This window comes from Lutjanus erythropterus, chromosome 13 (genome assembly GCF_056507025.1).
Source record: "Lutjanus erythropterus isolate fLutEry1 chromosome 13, fLutEry1.hap2, whole genome shotgun sequence".
Classification (NCBI taxonomy): Eukaryota; Metazoa; Chordata; class Actinopteri; order Lutjaniformes; family Lutjanidae; genus Lutjanus; species Lutjanus erythropterus.
In genome coordinates this window covers 38890779-38911428 of record NC_139329.1, presented here as the reverse complement: position 1 = coordinate 38911428, position 20650 = coordinate 38890779, and the positions used below count along the sequence as shown (strand labels likewise).

Genomic DNA, 20650 nt, shown 5'->3' with positions numbered 1-20650 from the left:
CACATTGAAATGATTATGCTGTGTTTTTTTCAGGGATCTGTAAGAAACAGATGTTTGCTGAAGTCCTGAACCTCTGCAGCAATTTAAAATTGTACTCTGACACACATTTAGCCTTTAACGAATATTGCACATCCTGCTATTTGAAAATTGCCACATTGCAATTTTGCTAAAATTTGTTCAGCCCTACAGTACATTAATTGTTCATCTCACAAGCGCAGTTATTTAGGAAGTAAATCAAAACATGATTGCAACCGCTGCCTTTTGAGAAAATTAAGTACTTTTGTTAACATCATGTTAATTGACATTTAGAAAACTGATTTCTGATGAATCGGTGAATTCAGAATCTTCTCCACTTCTGCATACCTAGTTAATGTTTTGCCTTTTTTTGCTTTAAAAGTTTCCAGAAACATTATTTAGCGCTCTGGCCCAGTTGCCACTCTCTCTCTCGTCAGTACTGCACATGCCATGGTTGCAAAAAACCAAGATGGCAACCCTTGGAAAAACTTGATTCTTCAAAATGGTTGTCCATAAACCAGCCATTCAGCTGTCTACGCAGAGGACCTGGGTAAAGATAAAGGAAAGAAAGACCAAGAAGGACGTCCACATCTGACACCAGAGACCATCTTCTAACACTAAAAAGGGTCTACAGTCCCTCCCTGAACATGTGGCTGAAGGACCACGCTGACCTACAAAGGAAAAAGACAAGACTTTCCCAGAGTGCAGAGCTGAGAAAACTTTAAACTTTAAAGTTTAAAGTAGTCCAGCCAAAATAGTTTCAGGCAGCTCTTTGGATATGAGGAAGTTTAACTCCCACCTGAACCAGTTCCAGTTGCTGATAAAGAGGGAGAGGAAGACAGTGGGCACCAAAAGCCCTAAAAAGCTGGTAGACCTCAGCTCAGGTTATTTTGTTACACAGCCTGAAGAACGACCGAGTATCTGACACGTTCAGGTTTCTTCTGCTCTGATAAGGACTAGAAATGTCCGACAGTGGTTTCAGTTTTACCTTGGGTTATTTTTACCCAGAGAAATGACTAACGCAGCAGATTTGGCCTGAACATTCAGACATGCTCAGATGAAGATTACATCACTGTCCCCAAAACAGAGTGAGGTGTCACATCAAGCAGCCGGCGGCGCTTTTACCCCGAGGCTTCACAGAACAGATGTCTGCAGACAGAAGCCACTTCTTCTGCAACAGATCTCAAGTTTTTACTGAAAACTGCAGCCAGAGACAGAATACATTTGACTCAGAAGAACATTTCCTCATTCATTATACAGAGGAAACTGAAATTTATTGTGTGTTTTTCTAATCACACAGCTGACAGACTGTTTGTTTCAAGACCTTGGAGCTTCCACACTGTTGTGGAGAGAAACACAACAAACACCCCAGGCCTTCTTATTCATTATTCACTGAACACTGTTTGTGTGTTCTGTTTGACTCCTGCAGCACAAACTGACCCGTCCGGCCCGTAAACCTGTGAATAATGTGGTGGATTTCACATAATCAGAACAGGTGAATCAATAAACACCTGTTCATCAAGACAACATTTAAAAATTAAATCCACGTCCACTTTCAGTAACGTCTGAGTTGATTTATGCAGCAAAACCATTCAGCCCGTAACTGTTCTGCTGCCTCGATAAGTGATGATTTTAAAATATCTTTGTATGGAAATGATGAGCTGAAGATGAAGGTGTCAGAAAACAGCTTTTACCGAAGCTGAAGGCCTGAAAGAGATGCTAAACGTTGAAGTTTAAATGACAGTTTAAAACATGTTAACTTTCTAAATGAGATTGAAGTTTTAGTTTAAGTTTATCAGTGAATGAAAAGAGTTTTTTTAAGAGTAATCACTGAGTAGATTTGCAGGATCAGTTGAAGTGAAAGTGCTGAAACGAGTTGAAACGTCAGTTGAAGCTGAAGTGTGACAGTGACAGCGGTTGGAGTAAAATGTTTATGAGAATCAGCGTTGATTTTATTGTACTTCTGGAAACAATAGGCGCACAGCTTCCTTTATTTTTGCTGCTTTGTAGTAGTTTGTACTGCTTGCATTAAGAGTAAAATGTTCATGTCCTCACTGCTGAAAATCTGCCATTGAAACATTTATCTTAACATGTTGAGTCTGAAGTTTTTCCTGAAGTAGAAGTGATTCGTCCAGGAGTCAGCACTGAATGAAGCTGAAGTGAAAGTGTTGAATGAACTGAAGGTTCAAAGGTCAAAGCTGATTGAAGGTGAATTGCTGTAGAAAGTTAAAATGGCACTGAAAATGGTGGTTAAATGCAGAAAGACGAAGTATCAGGTGAAGTGAGAATAATAGCTATTGAAGTGGAGGTGTAAATTGAAGTGTAATCATGAGTACAGCCATGTTGCCCTGTGTGCACACTGAGCAGGTTGCATATGGCCCCACAAATTACAAAAGGGCCCTGTCTCTTCCTCGTGTCAAACTGTGTGTCAATGTTTCCAACGTCACTGAAAGACGCTGAAGCAGAAGTATCCTTCTGGTCACAAAAAAAAGAGAGATTGAACTGCAAGAACAGCAGTTGGGTAGACTTGTGTTCTCTTCTCCAAGTCTGATGTCAGCAGGTAACAGTAATATTAAATCTATTCGCTAGCGTACAGTGCATCTCTGTCCAGCCTGTCTGTCTTGCAGTGCATTTCTTGTCTCACTGTCTCTGTCTTGCTTGCTTGCAGCCACTTCCTGGGCTGTTCTGTGACTTTGTACCTGACAGAAGTGAGAGTGAAACGCAACTATTTATTACGTTTGATTAACGCTGGCGTGCAACAGTGTTTATATCCTGCAGCTCAGAAAAGATAACAGCGTTGTGCTGTTATAAACATGTGTTCATATGAGCATGCACGAAATGAAACTTACAATTTCCAGCTGCAGCCTCTGTGGGACGAGTGCAGACAGTGTTTAGACATGATGGCACGCGTCACAGACTCCCATAATTTTAAAACAAGACATGGTGATGCAACTCTGGATTAAGCAAGACGGAAAGAAATGGATGGACACTGACTACTGATTAAATATTGAATTTAAAATGAATTATTTCACTGGACTAATTATCAGGCAGCATATATTTGATTATTTTTTACATTTCATATACTTCACAAATTCTTATTTATGTTAAAGTCAATATTCACTTTTCTTCAGATTCAGTGCTTTGTCAATGAGTGAAGATGGAAATATCGTTTGAAGTGAAAATGATCAATAGTGAAGTTAAGGTGTCGTCGTTGAAGGAAGTTGAAGAGAAAGTGCTGAAGATTCAGTCAGAGGTTCAGCACTGAATGCAGTTAAAGAAAACTGAAAGCTGGAATCTTTACATTAAAGTCATTCAGTAACTTCTGTATTTTTACACTGGTAATAGTTCAGTATCATCAGCAAAATGTACATATGTCAAAATATTCACTATACAAAATGATTCCTTATATTATTGATTATTATTTCTAATGCATTGACATGTAAGCACGAGCTAATTTTAGTTATTTATTCAAGAAGCTTTCATTATAGACTACAGCTACTACACTTCATTAAGACTTTATCTTAATTTTACAATATTTGCATTTAAAATGTGGTGGAGTGGAAGAAGAATGAAGCAGAAAAGGAAAATAATGAAGAACTTTACTTTGAGAAAATGCACTGAGTCACGTTCCATCACTGGCTGGTTAATTGAGCAGTTCATTTAGTAAACAGGGGACAAACAAAAGGAAACAGTGATCATTAACCTCTCTAATATCAATACAAGTCTCACTCAGTGAAAAGGTACGAGGCTGTCGCTGTGCCTCGGTGTTCCTCCAGGCCTGCAATCAATAAATCTGCATTTTTCAAGCTTGATGTGATCAAAGCGAGGAAAAGCTCGACTCAACATCAATCTCTGTCGATCTCTTAAACACTCAGGTCACGTCTGAGTAATTTAAAATTTTAGTTTAATCTCAAACATACATTTGTCTGTAAAATTTCCTCTTCCTTTTATTGCAGTGCACAAAACCGGAGCAGATGAGCAGAGAGTCCTTGTTGACAAAATGATACCGTTTTTTACCTTCAGCTTTACAGTGGCTGTATGTCAGAGAAATGATGATGATGAAACTCCAGGAAATTATTTTTCTCCAAAGAGGATATATGGCATTATGGAATAAAACTTTTCTGTTGATGGATGAAAAAAAAGCAGTCAAATAAATCTGGAGGAGTCTGGAGACGAAGAGCTCTGGAGGCTGAGAGGAAAGTTAAAATGTTTCTGAATAATTCACCAGACAGGCTAAAAAGTTTGGAACTGCTCTGAGAGTTTGCATAAATTTTTGCCAAGACGTGTTACAGTGCAGCAAAATTAGAGCTCATGGAGAGGACAAAGACCCTGATTCCAGCTGGTATTAACATGTGATCTCTTAATCTGCTCGAAAAACACACATTAATGCATCTAAAACAAAATTACAGACAGATTATTGTTGTTTTGTATCAGGATCAGGTGTTTATCTCCTCACTCTGGATATCTGAGTGCAGCAGCTGCAGGTTTTAATTGAAGACGATAAACTGAACCTGGCTGAGACTCGGAGCAGCTGAGTGGGAGTAACAGCAAGTGAAAAGGCCAAACTGACAGTCGATCAACAGCACTGATCCCTCGCTAAATGAACAGGTTGACCTCTGACCTCCTGCGTATTTGCAGCTTTGAATGAGGTCTATTTCCTGCCTGTTGACATTTAGCTTTTAAGAGCCGCTCCGACGTGACTTCAGGCTTTTCTTACCTTTGATTTCTGCTCGTAAACAAACTGAGCCGAAATCTCCAGCTGTTTGATTTTTACTTGGTTTTCTCTTTTCTGTCTTTCTAAAATGTGAATCAGTTTTTCCTCAATGTCTCATTCCTCATGTTCAGACATTGTTCAGAGACTTTTATTTTGAAATTTCAACAGTCTAACAGTCAGTTATGAACGTACTTTTAGCGCCTCTCTCAGTCTAAATCAGCCCAGCTGTTCCCTTCAGCTCACTTCAGTTCCAACAACCAATCACTGAAGAAAAAACCCTAACCCTGGGTACATTAATGAACCTCAAGTGAGGATGTCTCTGCACTCATTCAATCTCTATATCATATAAACAACAAATCCTTTACACTGCTGTTGAAATAAGGTCTAAATCTGCAGCTGCTGTACGTCAAAGCTGTGATACGTCCTTCACCGCTGGGAGCAGCATGTGGCTGCAGCGTCTCTCTCCTGAGAGTCTGTTGTTGTTTCATAGTAGTCGCCTCTTCCTCTCGCTCCTTCTTCCTCAAATTGAGTTTTCTTGTATTGTTATTGTTGCTTTTTTCACTCTTCTCATGAGATACAGGGAGAACGCAGAACACAGAGGTGGTCCGATTAGATCTAAAGTGTTTCTATCTGTTCTGAATGTTCACACTGGACAACAGTGAAAAAACATGCTCACTGCTTCTCTGATCTCTCGCCAACAACTCTGTCTTTTGTGTGTTTTGACGTCATGAATCATCTCTCATTTCATAATTTAGATTAGAGATAGATGGAGAGATATTCAAACCCGGCCTCCTCACACCTGCTACTTACTTTGTTGGATTGTCTTCAGAAAGTTGCAATTAATTGTCAGATGTGGCTCCGCCTATTTCCACCTTGAGGAAGGTGTGAGGCAACAGGAAGAGGTCACCTTCATGGGATGAATGCATCACTCTTCCTCTCTTTTTTGTAATGCCCACTGAGATGAGTTTGTTTGTCTGTTTGATGTTGTGTAGAATGATGCATCATCTCAAGGCTCAAACTACAGAGATTCAGCATCTTCAGTGTGTTTGTGCATCAGGATGTTCGGCACGTTGGCTGTGATAAAAGAAGCCCTTTGAGGACATTTTCAAAGAGTCTACTGGAAACATAAGTTTGAAGAATTACATAATTTAAAACTACTGTAAGGAACTTTTATATTTAGTTGTTTTTGTGGGAGTGTTTCCACCACAAAAAAATTGAGAACCCCTGATCGGCCTGTTGGTAAAGTCAGTGTGAGCGCTGTAGATAATTTACTTTTGTGAGGAGGTGAAGTATATTCAGCCTTTACTGTTGTAAACCTCCTATCTGTCTCTTGGTGGGCATGAGAGTGACTTAATAAAGGTGTCCATTAAAATGTTTTGTTAAAACGCTGCTCTGAAACAGAGCATTTATTGATCCCTGTCCCCGCTGCACGTCGTCATCTGTGCTTGAAGATTTCAGGAGGTTGTTCGTCCAGTCGATGAAGAAGACAGCGGAGGGTTTCTGTCGTCCTGTTCAGTATAATTAACTCATCATCCACTCGTCTGTCACTTTGTCAGACTCTCAACACGTTATTAACAAGCTGAAGGTCTATTTGTGGAGTGAGTGAGTGTCTGCGGTTCTGTAAAATATTCACTGAAACGCTCAGAGCTCACAAGCAAATTAATATTGATGGATTTAAACTGACAAACATCACCAACACGCTGAATGTTTTATTTTTTTTATGTTCACAGTTACGGGAGCCTTGTAACAGCTGAAAGTGAGGGTGCAGAGTAGTGTCAGTAGGAGAGAACAGTGGGAATAAAAAGCAAACTGTTTCAAAAATGAAGATTTATCACTAAAATAAGTGCAAGCTGGTGCATCAGATACACACCGAATTAAACACAACTCATAAAACTGTTAATTCATCGTTAATCCTGTTTGTAACGGTGCTTGAGGAGTTTGTTTTTGGCCGTTACCAAAAGTCACTACCTGGTTTGCTGATTCCTGTTTGGTGCTGGAGGGAGCTGCACCTATACCCTCCTGTAACACTGAACATGTTTGGTTTGAACTCTTTTTGATCCAAACTCTCTTAAATGTTTAATAATAGCAAAGTTATATGATCTAAAAGTCACTTATAAATGCATCTTTCACCCTATCTTATATTGGCTGAACAGTATATAAACTTAAAAAAAAAAGAATATCACAGTGGGAATTCTTAATGGTGCAGTTATCAAATAAACAATTAAACATTTTACTCTATTACTCTACATTACTCTATTAATATGAACAGAATCTCGTGTCGACTGTAAAGTGACAGAAAAAGACGTTTTCAGATCATTTTTGTGGAGAGATGATGATGGAGTGGAAGGCTACAAAAAAGGGATTCCTCCAGAGAGTCATGTGACAAATGAAAACACTGCTATTAGTTTCCTTGGAGTCCAGCCTCTTTTTTAAAGTATTGTAGCATAATTGAAGATGCAAAGGCTCAAAAATTGGTACGTTACCAAGAGGCAACACTGTACTACAGAGGGTTAATGCACTGGTATCAAATCGGCCGTCCATATTGGCCATCTTACAAAGTTCAGGTATCAGAATCAGTATGAGGAAGGACAAAAATCCCTGCTGGCCGCTGTGTTGACCATAAACTCCAACTAAAATGTGATGAAGTTGAACCAATCAGGCGGTGAATCTGGAGCGGGACGCTGACATTTACAGTAGCAGCAGCAGCAGCAGCTCTCAAACTGTGTGCCGGCTCCAGCTGAGGCTCACAGAGAGAGAAGCCAGAGAATGGCTAATAAGTACATCAGAGGTGCCGGGCCCTGAACGCAGCACCAGGTAGACGGAGAGAAGTCAGGGCCGCTGGGAGAGAGTCACGCTGCCTCCATACATAATGAACCAGGCTTTGATATTCAGCCGGAGGATCCCGGACAAGATTAACATGCAGCTTCCACCCACAGCAGCTCCTCCCGGGAATCCAGCTCCTCTGACCTCAACTGATGAGCTACTTTATCATATTAATATGCTAACGGTGCTATTATTAGTGTTATTATCAGCATCTACAAGCACCTCGCACTGCCAGGATTTATCTGCGAGAATAAAAAAATCACACAAAAATATGCTTCGCTCTCTTCGGATGTAATAACCCCACATTTTACAAACCACGCTGGATGACTTGAAAAGACCTCAGAGATGTAAATGAAACAGCTTTGGACTGTTTCAGGTGAATTCTCCCAGTAATCAGAGTACTGTGGGGAATGTAAATGTGCATCAGAGTGCTGACTCAGAACCACGTCTGTCTGAACTCTTTACTGCTCGGCCCTTTATGGAGGCGATCCACCGAAATTAAAACAAATGGATCATTGTGATTCATTAGGACATGAAGTTTCAAAGGATTTATGATGCGACCGCTGCTACTTTATGACGCTTTGAAAGTAGACAGCCGCAACATTTTTAAGGTTACAGTTACTTTGCTGTGTATTGAACCTGAAATATTTTTACATCAAGGCAAGCTTTTTTTTTTTTTTGTAGATTATTTTCTGGGCTTTTTTTTTTCCTTTGTGTGACAGAGACAGCTGAAGTGAAGACAGGAAGAGAGAGAGAGAGGATGACACACAGGTGGGAGTCGAACCAGAGGACAAACAGCCTCAGTACATGAGGCTAATGCTCTAACAACTGAGCTACAGGGACGCCCCAAGGCAGTCACACATAAATTCACTTTTCATTAACAGTGCCTTTAAATGTCTGTGTATATTCTTTGAAAAAATGATGCTCCTGATTTTGATTTGATAGGTTTGGAGCTGTTTTTTCATTTTCTGAGTTCCTTTTTAAAACATGGGAATGAAGGAGAAAAGTAACATGATAGATAAATTCCTCAGAGTTTAATTTCTGTGACAAAGAAGAAGTGGTGTATTTTTTTACAGTGCAGCCAAACAAACTCACAGGTTGGTTTTTAAAAAGAATTCAGTCAAAAATAACTGCAGCTGCCGTCTAATTTCATTCTGCAAAGGGCAGAGGTAGTTTTCCACACAACACCAGAGTTGAATTACTTTAATGAAGAGTTTGAGGGGTGTGCGCCCATTGACAAAAAATTACATTAAAATTGCATTGACAGTATTTTGTAAAAGAACTTTTGATGAATAACGGCAGTCAGTGCTAACCTTGGTGACAAAAACATTGCATTACTAGTGGCACCTTCACAATAAAAGCCAACCCGTGCTCTTTTAATAAGAAGCAGCAGCTGTGGGATGTTCCATTCTGGTATTGGTACGTTCCAAATCATTTCTACTGAGAAAATACATGTGAAAGTGACAAAATAAAAATACTTTGACACTGAAAATAATATTCACTGTATTACGAACACATAAAAAACTCAATAAACTAAAAGCTGTCATATAAAGCTGCATTAGAGTCATTTGTGTGGCTTTAGATAAGAAAATATGTAGTTTATGCTGGATACAAAAGTGCTGAGCTGTCTTAACGCTCTAACTCCACAAGTCTCGACTCTAACCAACGGTCTCGATCGTGACACGCGACGAGCCTCAGAGCTCGCTGATGAACAACATAAAAACCTGCTGTTGATGCCTTTTCACTGCTCCCAATTTATTCTGCTTCTCTTTATAAAAACTGTGTGTGAGCGGCGATTAGCTTTGCTTCACTGCTTATCTTCTTCATGAGCCTCAGACTTGTGGAGAGAAAGTCGATACCAGCCTCGGTGTTATTGCCATCCATAGCTGTCGTTTAAGCGGCGTGAGGGGAAAGGTCGCTCCAGGCCAAACAAAGACAACATATTACCAGTTTACAGCAGACAAACAGATGAACAGAACTGTGCTGGATCCTGAAGTCTACAAAAACTTGTTCTGCAGTCTGAAATCTGACAGGAAATACACATCAGACAGCCTTTGACTGGATTTACTGGTGAATAACTCCAGTTAAGAGTTTGTGTAGCTCTCTGAGGCGAGGCGCTAACACTGCCAGGCTGTGGCAGCCTGTCCTGCAGACCACGTCCCTTCTCTGCAAGTTTCAGCAGCTTCCACACGTTTCCCTGAACTTTTCCGTGCTTTAGACACCCTAAAGTCAGCTTTAAATGAACATTTAGTGTGTAATCCATTCTGTTGTTTAAATCCCAGTACCTCCTACATCACCATGCATCCAGGTGACTCACCAAACTGTGACTTAGGTAACTGCTTCTGTTTGTGAGCAGGAAGCCAGTGTGGGATAATTATTGTGAGACAAAACACAAAAAAAGCAAGCTGCACTTGATGAAACTGCAGTTTTAGGGGGTTTATGGCACTTTAGCTTCACTCCAGTAAACACCAGATAAGTGACATTAAAAGTGCAGGAACATCCAGATTCTTTGCCTTGTAATTGGATCTGCCTGAGCTGGAGGTTTTACTGAAGCACAGTTTCTGCTGTGAGAGCAACTGCATGGATGCCAAGAAATATATAGACGTTATCTCAAAAGTTATTTCTGCAGGACAATATGAACTTCTGTTTGAGACAAAACATAAAAATTATAAAATACATAATAGTTTACCAGTTTATTACCTTCCAAAATGCTGAAAAATGTTAATTAATCTGAATATTTTTGCGTTTTATGATCCTGCCTGGTTCGTCCACCTGGTCACTTCTGTCCTACAGCCTGCTGCTGATGTTCAGATTAAAGACGCTCCAGTTTCACCCGGGTCTCAGCTGCTCTCAGATCAGACTCCCACAGTCCTGAACGTTAAAGCAGCTCCGCTTTGATCAGGCAGGAAGTTGGTGTCCAGGTCACAGAGACCGAGAGCCGCACGGTCACAGGATTCAGTCCTCCATTAACCTCCCTGACCTTCATAAACTTCCCCCTCAGAGGATTTAAAAAGTTTGGTGATTCTTAAACTGAGTCAAACCTGAGACTTTTTTATGGCTCCACCATCCCATCAGATGAAAATATTCTAGATGTCCTGTGCTTCATTTTGGACACGTTTCTCCAAATGAAACAATAATAGTCCACCTTCTAACTACACCGGTCCAATAAAACAATGTCCCACTTTTCCCACTTTTGCTCATCAGACGAGGTTTCAAATATAAATCTCTTCATTATTTTAAAGTTTCTCAAGCAAATATCAAGTATTAGACAGGCCCAAACAATAAAGTCTCTCAAGCTAGTACCCATATATAGACAGGTCCCAACATGTTAGCACTACAGAAAAGACAGGATTGTAAACTTTTTTTGTCTTCTGAATGGGGGGAAATCCTGGAAACAGTTTGTAAACCACTGCTGTCGTTCGATACCAAATGTTTCTATCTATGGAGTGAATCATCTCATCAGCATCAGTGAGCCAGTAAGGACACAGCATGCTCATACCAAGATCTAATAATGGTCCTGATTGGCTGTCTAACATGCAAAAAAACACAACGTTACGCCCAGAGACGGAGATCATTGTTTTATTTTACCACCAGGCCTCTTCCTGTCTTCTTCCTTTAAAGTAACTGCAGTGTATTTTAACTTCTGTTATAATGGATTTGGTATCAGAAAGGGAATTGTTCAGGAGCTGCTTTCACCAAAAATTGTAATAAGAGTATTGGTATTAATAATAATCATCATTTATTTTGATAGGACATGATTTGTCCCAGTTGTCAAGAACTGGTGAGACTATCTGCCAATCAATATGAGACTACATGGGTTATTTTTAACCTCATATTTTACTGATTTTCTTCATCATCTGCACAGAGGAAGGAAAAGTGCGTCCTGCTCATAGTTCAGTCATAAGATCCCACTGGAGCATGGAGCATCTCTGCAGCTGGAGTCCTGCTGCCCTCACTTTCTGTCATCCTTCTCTGTTTCCATCATAGTTTTGTGGTTTGTGGTTTTGAGACTCAGTTTGTATTAATATAACGCAAAAACACTCCTTACAAATGGCTCCTCCTCCTCATCATCATCATCATCATCATCATCATCCTGCACGCTCTGCAGGCCCCACCTTTCGCCTAAACCACAGATTATTTTCAACATGTCTGACTCAGATAGTCACATTTGGACAAAGTCTTCAGACGGCTCTTCCTCAGCTGTCTCCTTTACTCCTTCCTGGATCGTGTCATCAGACTCCTCTGACCTTCACACCGTTTGTTTTACATTAACAGCTTGTGTCGAGCGACAACATAAATCACTTCAGAGCTTGTTTTTATCTCTCAGGCCCACAAATGAGTTTATGCTTCGCTGTCTGTCATACATTTTCATAATGATTTCTTGATGCGTTGCTGGAATCACCGCCGTTGTCGTTTTTTGGTCTCTTGGGGGGAAACTCGCCATCTGTCGACGCGTTTCCTTCCCTCCTTCCTCTCCCCCTCCTCCGTCCTGGTGGCTGAGCGGAGCCCCGTCGAGGGTTCCCCGCCGTCAGTTTGACACTCAGTCAGAGGTCCATTAACCCCGGGCCTCGACTTACGTGAGGTGGTTGCCATGGCGATGCGGGCGGTCTCTGAGGTGGGCGGTAGTTGGTGTCGTGTGAGAGCGTGTGCGCAGGTGTGTTGTGACAGATGCTGGAGGGTGGGGAGAGGAAACACAGGTTTGTGCTGCCTGGTTGAGCTCTGCATCGTGTGTGTGTGTGTGTGTGTGTGTGTGTGTGTGTGTGTGTGTGTGTGTGTGTGTGTGTGTGGTTGAGCGAGCCTGAATCTCTGATAACTCCGCTGAGTCGATGTTTCTTCCTGCTGCAGCCGACATTTTCATCCCAAAACGAGTTTTATCAGCATCAGTGGCGGCAACGAGAGAGAATACAAACGACTTTAATGCTTCCTGTTACTGAACTCACAGATGCTCTCTGCCTTTTAACCACAGTGTGCATGTTTCAGCTCTGTCACAGCTTCGGGTGCATTTACTGATAATGGACATTATAGTTAATATATACTTTCATTTATTTCCTTTATTTATTTAAAGTAAGGACAGTTAATATTAATGAACATGTACGTGTAAACACAGAGGAAATTTCCATCTGTAGGCAGATTGATGTTACAAGTCAAAATTCACAAATTACAATTGTACGTAAACACAACAGAAAATAAATAAATCAAGAAATAAAGAATTAGCAATAACAAAACCTGTGCTGTAATTGACAGAAACGCAAAAACACCTAAAAACTAAATCTGACCTTCAATCAGAATAAAGATGAGTAGATAATGACTGAATTTTTATTTTTGTGTGAACTATCCCTTTTAAGTTGGACCATTAATGGTTAATTACAAGAAGCTGACATGATGGTGGTTTTCATCTGTGAAAGAAATGAAAGTCTGGTGTTATTTTAGATTTGGCTTCAGGTTATTTTGGACAGAAGTCATGTTGCAGACATCTGTGGCAACAACAAGGAGAAACAGGGAGCTGATGGACTCATTACTGCTCATTTGATGGCAATTAAACTTATGTCACTATGTTGCATCTCCTGAGAGCTCACAGACTCCAAACTGAGCAACAATTTCCTTTCTGCACCTCTTCAGCAGCAGTGAAATCAACACATCAGTCCACAAAAACACCAAATATCTGGTTTTAACCCATAAACAATGTCTATGAGCTAAGGTGGTTCTATTAAATGGTTCATATTTCATTGAATTTATCTATTTAACAAGATTCTTGTTGATAGCAGCAGTCTGTAGTGTCTGGTACTGATTGTTAGTAAGATCAGATACTTCTGGTAGCTGTGACGCTACGCTGACGCTGTTGCCCAATCAAAATTCAGAACATCATCATCACCTGGTGGCAGATGCAGTTTCAGGTCATTGCTTTGCAAATGAATCTGCAGAGAGACAATCTATTGCACTAGATAATTAGTCTAATTTATTCTGTTTTTCAAATAGTTTTGTGAGAATAAAGTGAGTGATCTTCCTGTTTCGTCCAGCGTGTGACCGAGGATCAGGCCTCTAAATGCCTCCGTCTGTCAGTAAAGACTCACAGTTGCACTTCACAGCACACTGCAGACAAAGATAACAACGCGGAGAATCAATAGTCTCGTATCGGCTCATAAACGCAGCATGGCGCCTAATGATGCGTTCAGGGTCATCTGTCAAACAGGGACGAGGGGAGAGAGAGTCCTGGTGTTTGTCTGTTTAAAGACAGAGATGATGAGTTAATGATCGTCCAGCTGCTCACATGATGGAGCTCCAACAGTTAAACAGCCTGACAACATTTACACAGCTCAGGCAGTCGGTGGGGGCGAGACGAGGTCCAACTCAAAGAGCTCTCAGGTCAATTTTATTGTCTAAATGCTTTAAAAGCTTATAGCTGCTTACAGTTTTATCCAGTTCATGTCGATAGTTTTATTTGCCTCCACTCAAGTGTGAACCAACTATGACGTCTCTCATTGGATTGTGGACGACTGTTTTGAAGCTTTGAGTTTGGCGTTGTCAGGGTTGCCGTCTTGTTTTTTTTGGAGGATGCACAGTGCTGGCGAGGGCGAGGAGCTGGTGGGTCGCGCCACTCGCCGTTAAATCACTTTGGTGGCAAATACAGACAGAGCCCAATCAAAGGCAAGTGCTTTTTTAAAATAACTTAAACCTATTCCAGCCTGCTGGCTATACACAAATTCTGCCATCATTTAGAAATTTTCACGTGGTTTGATTACTTATATGCAAAAGTAGGTGTCAGTACGCTGTTAGTCGTGCCCCTCCCCACTGTCTGTCCCCACCTTCCCCTTATTTATGTGACAAATTGGGCTTTTCCTGCATGTTTTCCTGCCCTGTAATGACTGAATCAGTGTACTGTTTTCATGTGAATGGCTCTGTTTGAGTCGGCCGTCAACAGCTGCTTTCTGACACAGGACTGAAATGTGCAGGTTGTTCTTTGCATTCCCCTCACATGTTTCTGCAAAATCGCTTCACTTTCTTACTTCATACATTTTAAAGTAGACTGTTGAATGTTTTGGACAGTGTTTTTTAAAGTTGTGAGGAGGAAGGCTGCACTATTAATCAAAATATTACCGAAATTGCAATTTTAAAATCTCAGAACCTGCAAGTTTTTGATAAAAGGAAAAATCTGCAACAGAGACCCAAACAAATGTCACATCTTTTTTTCAGTGAAAATAAAAATTGTGATATAGAAATGATTATTCCCACTAATCGTGAATCATATCACAATTGAAATATTATTTTTCTTTTTTCCCATATCATGCAGCCGAGCTTTCTAGGACATAAACTTGCATTTTTCAAAGTGGTTTGGTGAAATTTCTGTTTTATACTGCCGGCAGGGTTACCTACTCCATGACATTAAGCTACTGTCAGTGAAACAAATCACTTCCTACAGGTTTTTCACAGTAAAAGTCTTTCAGAGGCTCAAAGGGCATCACCTCTTTTCCTGCTAGACTTTTAATGTGCAAAATCTGCGTTGAATTTCATTAGCGGCAGCAGCGATGGAAGAAAACAGCAAAGTAAAAACTTCTGTTACTACACAACAGGAAACTGAAGCCAAATATTCACCACTTTGACTTTTCCACCAGTCAGCTGGAGATTAAAAACTCTAAACGACGGCTGGTTATGAGCCAAAGTATCTGCCTGAGCAGACAAAATTATCAGCCACAAACACGAGTCATGAGATTGATTCCAGTAAATGAACCGAGCAGAGTCGACCATCTGTTGGTTTAATGAAGGCTGATGGAATTATTACTGCTGAGTACAGTCCTTCAGAAGACCATTTAAGTAAATCCTCTTGTTCAGATCATCAGGTTTATCTGCACACCGTCAAGTGAAAAGTGGTTTCAACACCGTCAGCTGGAACAAAAAAAAAAAAAAACACTTTAATGACAGAAAATTGAGTCATCAGACAAGTGAATTAAACTTTTATAGTGTTTTTTCTCTATAAAATACATTTCATTGACAGCTTCGTGTTTGAAGTGTATCCACATGACTGAGAATAAAATAAAACTGAAGTAAAACAGAGCAAAAAGATCCCACAGGAAATACATTATAGATGACTCACACTGGAGTTCATAATGTGGGAACAAATTCAGTAATTGAAGTGAAAATCTAAATGTATCTACATGAATCAATGATAATAAAAAAAAAGAGTTGAAGTTAGAGTTAGGTGTGAGGTCTCTTACACACTTAATCTTGAGGCTAAAGCAAAGATTAGATTGATAAACTTTTTAGGTTATGGTTTTGCCAGGTAATCCAGAAAGTGAGGAGATGATCCAACGTGAGCCAATAAGAACACAGGTACACAACAGTCACGCAGGATGTAGCGCACCGTCCCCTGGTGAATTATTACATTTTAAGGCAGTCCTGTTTGTTTTTGCATCCCTTAAACATTTGTGAAAAAGTTCAAATATGAGCAAAAATTCCCCCAATGACTCTCCAAAGACTTCTGTAAATTCAAGTTGTTGGGTTTTTTTATTGCTTGAGGGAAATAATTACTATTTTCATGGACTGAAGTCATTACAGAGCTTGAATTTAATTGAAGGAAATAATAATCTGAGTGCACAAATTAATGGATGGAAGTAATAATTCACTGAAACAAATTAAAGGTAGGCCACCAGTAAACAGTTGTGTTTACGTTAAGTGTATCCTCCAGGTTTAGCTAGCAGCGAGCAGCCTAGCCCGCCATCACAGAGGCTAGACTGCACACACACAGACCGATGTGTTGCCCTGTCTTCCTGCTCTCTGCCTGCTTTCAAACTCCAGATCTGATTATTGATCAACAGCAGGAGAGACGGTGCAGAACCTGAACACAGAACTGTGGGACATAACGACTGTTGAAGACGGTGTCCTGCTGTCTTTCTGAATCTCTTCCCTCTTCTGTCTCCTCCTCAGATGTACATCCAGACGGCCACGCTGACCGTCTCCCTCAGCCTCAGCGCCTCCGTCTCTCTGGGCATGCTCTACATGCCGAAGGTCTACATCATCATCTTCCACCCCGAGCAGAACGTCCCCAAACGCAAACGCAGCTTCAAGGCCATTGTCACCGCCGCCACCATGACCAGCAAGCTGTCGCAGCTGGCGGCCGAGCGGCCCAACGGCGAGGTGAAGACGGAGCTGTGCGAGGGTGTGGAGGCCAGTGGTGAGTGGGGCCTTGTTTTAATAAGGTCTCTGAAATTAAAACAATAACTTAGTCAATATGTATAAAATCAGACTTAACAATTTTATTATAATAAAACTTAATACATGTATGTTTTTTTGTAAATGGAGTCTGATGGCTTTGGTGAGAGATAAAACTGCAGTTTCTGCACATAAGCATCAAACTGCTGTCTGTTTCACAGCTGATGGCTGCAGAAACTAGACCAACGTCAAAAATTGTTGCCCCCTTTTGTCACTTTATACACAAAACATGAAAAAATAGGTTGAAAAATACCCTTTAAAATACTTTAGAGGTGTTTAAGAATCAAGCATCAGATACTGATGAACAAAGAAAAGAGAGTTTATAATAAATACAGTTAATTCTTAATTCTCTGATCAGAGGCCCTGTATGATGAAGAGTGTCAGATTCTCTGAAAAGTCGACCCTGTGGAGGTGAAGTCAGAGTCGGAGTGACGCCTCTCTGCAGTAATGAGGATTTAACAGGAAGTTGACTCGAGTTTGTTTAGACGTCACCTGAGACCAGATCTGATGGAGTCAAAGTGTTTACAGCTGAGAGTTACACTTCAAAGCTGCTTCTCGGTCCGTCAGCAGAAAAGTGGGAGACGTCAGATTGTTTACTCATCAGAGACGTGCTGACTGAACTGATCTGCCTAATCTAACAAGCAGCAGCTCTCACATCACTTTTACTTTCTCAACCTTAACACAAGGCTCTACTTCCTCTTTAATCCTGCACGGCGTTCAGTGTGAGGGGGAGAAGTCATAAACTTTCACTTTTAAAATGCTTATTTTGTCCAACTGCTGGAGAAATTACCTTCATATTTTGCATGAATATTCATGGTCTTCAGGGGTTAAATCCTAATGTTTTTGTCAACCTGATGACCATCCGTCCAGCACCTTCCTCAAACAGGACAAACATTTTTAGCTCTGAAACAGACCCGTCTCTTGTTTGAAAGCTGGGACATGGACCCACGCAGAGCTGAGAAGACACAGACCGAGTCGGCAGAATTTGCTGTTAACATTAATTTACAAGTTGTAAAAATAAAACTTCATCTTCTTGCCATGAAAGTCGATGAACTACATCAAGGTTTCTGTCATTTCTCTCTTGCTGATGACTTGACTGTTTGTCCTTTTGAACTAGAATAATAATTGCTCATTAATGCAACTAATGATTATTTTCATTATTGATTAGTTTTCCAATATTTTTCACAAATAATTATTTAGTCCGTAATATTAAAAATTACATGAAAAATGCTAAAAAACAGCTTCTCAGAGCCTGAAGTAACATCTTCAACAAATAGTGTCGTTTGTCCAACCAACAGTTCATCATAAATGACAAAGAACAGCAACAAATCCTCACATTTAAGAAGCTAAAACCAGCAAATATTTGACTTTTTCTGTAAAATGAAACGATTAATCAATTTTTGAAAATTTAATTGATGAATCAACTAATTGTTGCTGCTACGCTTGCTAACATTAGCATTGCTAATTTGTTATCATCTGTGCTCTTTGCGATGAGTCTGACCTTTCACCTCCTGAGCAGAGGCACTCGCTCACGCAGGTTCTTTGGCACCACCTTGTGGCCACAAAAGCACCCTGCAGTCCGATCATGCCCCACTCAGATCCACTCGTGGCCTAACTGACCATATAAGATGTGGATCCAAACCCGGAGTCGTGATGACGTCTATGCAGAATAGCTAAATGATCAGGATGTTGTTTGTTCAGATTGTGGCTGTAATGACAGAGCAAAATATTTTCTTTTCTAAAAGACAAAGTAACAAGGTCATCCTCAGACTCTTCAACTAAAACCTAAAAACTAATCTGTCTCCTGATGTGTCTGTCTGATATTGTGAGTTCTCTCGGAGCCGTACCACCAGTGGAGGAAAAAGCTGAAAACTTTTTTCCTGACGGTTGCACAAGACCTTTTAAGAAACGTTAAGCTGGACTCAGACTACAGGCTTTCAGGTCAATTTACTTCAGATTCTTGAAGGGATGTGAATGGCAGAGGCAGATAAGCACTGCACGTGTCCCCCAGCTGATTTTGTGATTTTTAAAATTTTCTTTTGCTCTAATTATTCCTTGGTTTCGAGCCTTATGTTGCTGTGTGGCATATTAAATGTCACTGACAGTATTAACTGTCTGTAGTAGTGACAGTAGAATGTTTTTTGCAGTAACCCTGCCATTGACTGACATACTGCTGCACATTTCCATGTATGCTTGTGCACGTGATACGTTTTACTATCAGTGTGCAACAGAAAGTAGGGCTCCCCTGAAAGCCACTGTGTAATCTGAGCCCTGATCTGGATGATTACATCAGAAATTTACAAGACCATAATAATCGATGAGAGAGACAAGTCAACATGGAGACAGAAGCAGCTGAGTGTTGCTAAGCAACAGTATACTTTGATTCATATTAAAACTGATTACAGTTACAGTGTCAGCTCCAGTTTTCCATAGTCCATCTCAACAAAACTGGTTAGGACTTTAAAACTTCTTTCAGTTTTAATTCAGTTTAACCTGCAGGGGACTAAAGTTAAACCAAAGTAAGGTGCAAGTTTACCAAACTGCTGTTTTCTCTTCTCTCTAGTGCCACCAACAAAAAACACCTACGTCAGCTACACCAACCACGCCATGTGAGAAAATGACGTCTGTTGACACGAGGACTTCACGGGACATTTACCAAGCACATTTCCGTCAGACTCAGAGGAGACGTCGCCACAGCTCAAAACAAAAAGGAGGTGCTCTGAACAATCTGAGGGATCAGAAAAACTGACAAACTGAACCAACACATCTGTGGTGTTTTTATGTTTACAGACAGCAGGGACCGGGCCTGAACCTCGCCAAAAAACCCGAAAGGATCAAACCATCCGAGAGACCGCGTGGAAGCAGGAGGATGGTGACCTGAAAGACAAAAAAAAAAAATTTAAATAAGTCTTCAAAAAGAAACAGAAAAAAATGAAATTGTGGGGACCAACCATATTTGTTGTTATTCTAATTGTACGTTTAAAAAAAAAAAATTGTGGTTGTGAAAATTTCTGATTCCTGTCTCATGTCGTCCGTCCGTCGACCTGCATTATGAGATGAGTCCGTCGCTGTTTTCGGCTAACTGAACGGTAGCTTTTGGTTGTGAAACGTCTAAATGCCATGGTTGAATTGAAGCATGCCCGTTTTTATACAAATGATCTATTTATAATAAAGGAATGTTTCACAAGTCGGTGCCATGATTCAGTCTGTTTGAGGTGGAACAGTTGGAACAAGAGAAATGAAATGATGAAAATGTACGTTATTGTTGTTTTGTTCTGTTTGTTGGGGTGTGGCGTCTTTTTTGATTCTCCAGTGACAGGAAGGTCGTCTCCTCAGTGGAAACAGAAAGTGTTCGTGCTGCAAGGATGCTGCAGATTCTTCAGCATGAGCCTCTTCATCACACCAGGTATGTGTTTTTTATTATTTTACAGCCTTTCGATTTATGGAGACACAAATTGCATCAATGTACTGTTGGACTTCCTTTGTGATACCACAAAATAGGCTTCTTTAACCCATAAATTGGCATGTATGAATATGAAATTATGATATTTTGCTCTCTTCTTGGACGGCAAATTCTATGCCTACAAAAGTTATGATAGCATGTTAGCTAGCCACAAATAGCCCACTACTTAGCTGGCTGGCTGAATGCTAGTTAGCATTTAGCAAACTGGCCGGTTCAGTTAGTTACAGGACAATAACTTTCAATCGCTGAATCAAGAGAAATGTTTTAATCGTCCGCTCCTGTGTGATGACTGACTGCAGACCACGCTGCATTTCCACCCAAAGTACAGAGAACTCTTAGTCCCAGGAACTACTTTTCAAGGAACCATTAAGTTCCTTCAGCCTGTTGTAGGCAAATTAGTCCAGTGACATGTCCTTTTTACGCAAGACTGA

At 40.5% G+C, this 20650-nt stretch overlaps 1 protein-coding gene across 1 annotated transcript in view; it reads left to right on the top strand.

The window, feature by feature from the left end:
• Window positions 1-19943, top strand: part of grm8b (glutamate receptor, metabotropic 8b) — a 157257-nt gene extending 137314 nt beyond the window's left edge. The window contains exons 10-11 of the mRNA XM_084733618.1: window positions 16472-16718; window positions 19320-19943. Coding sequence (XP_084589744.1) covers window positions 16472-16718; window positions 19320-19369 — 297 coding nt within the window. The 3' untranslated portion in view covers window positions 19370-19943. The remainder of the gene's footprint in view (window positions 1-16471; window positions 16719-19319) is intronic.
• Window positions 19944-20650: the final 707 nt, after the last annotated feature.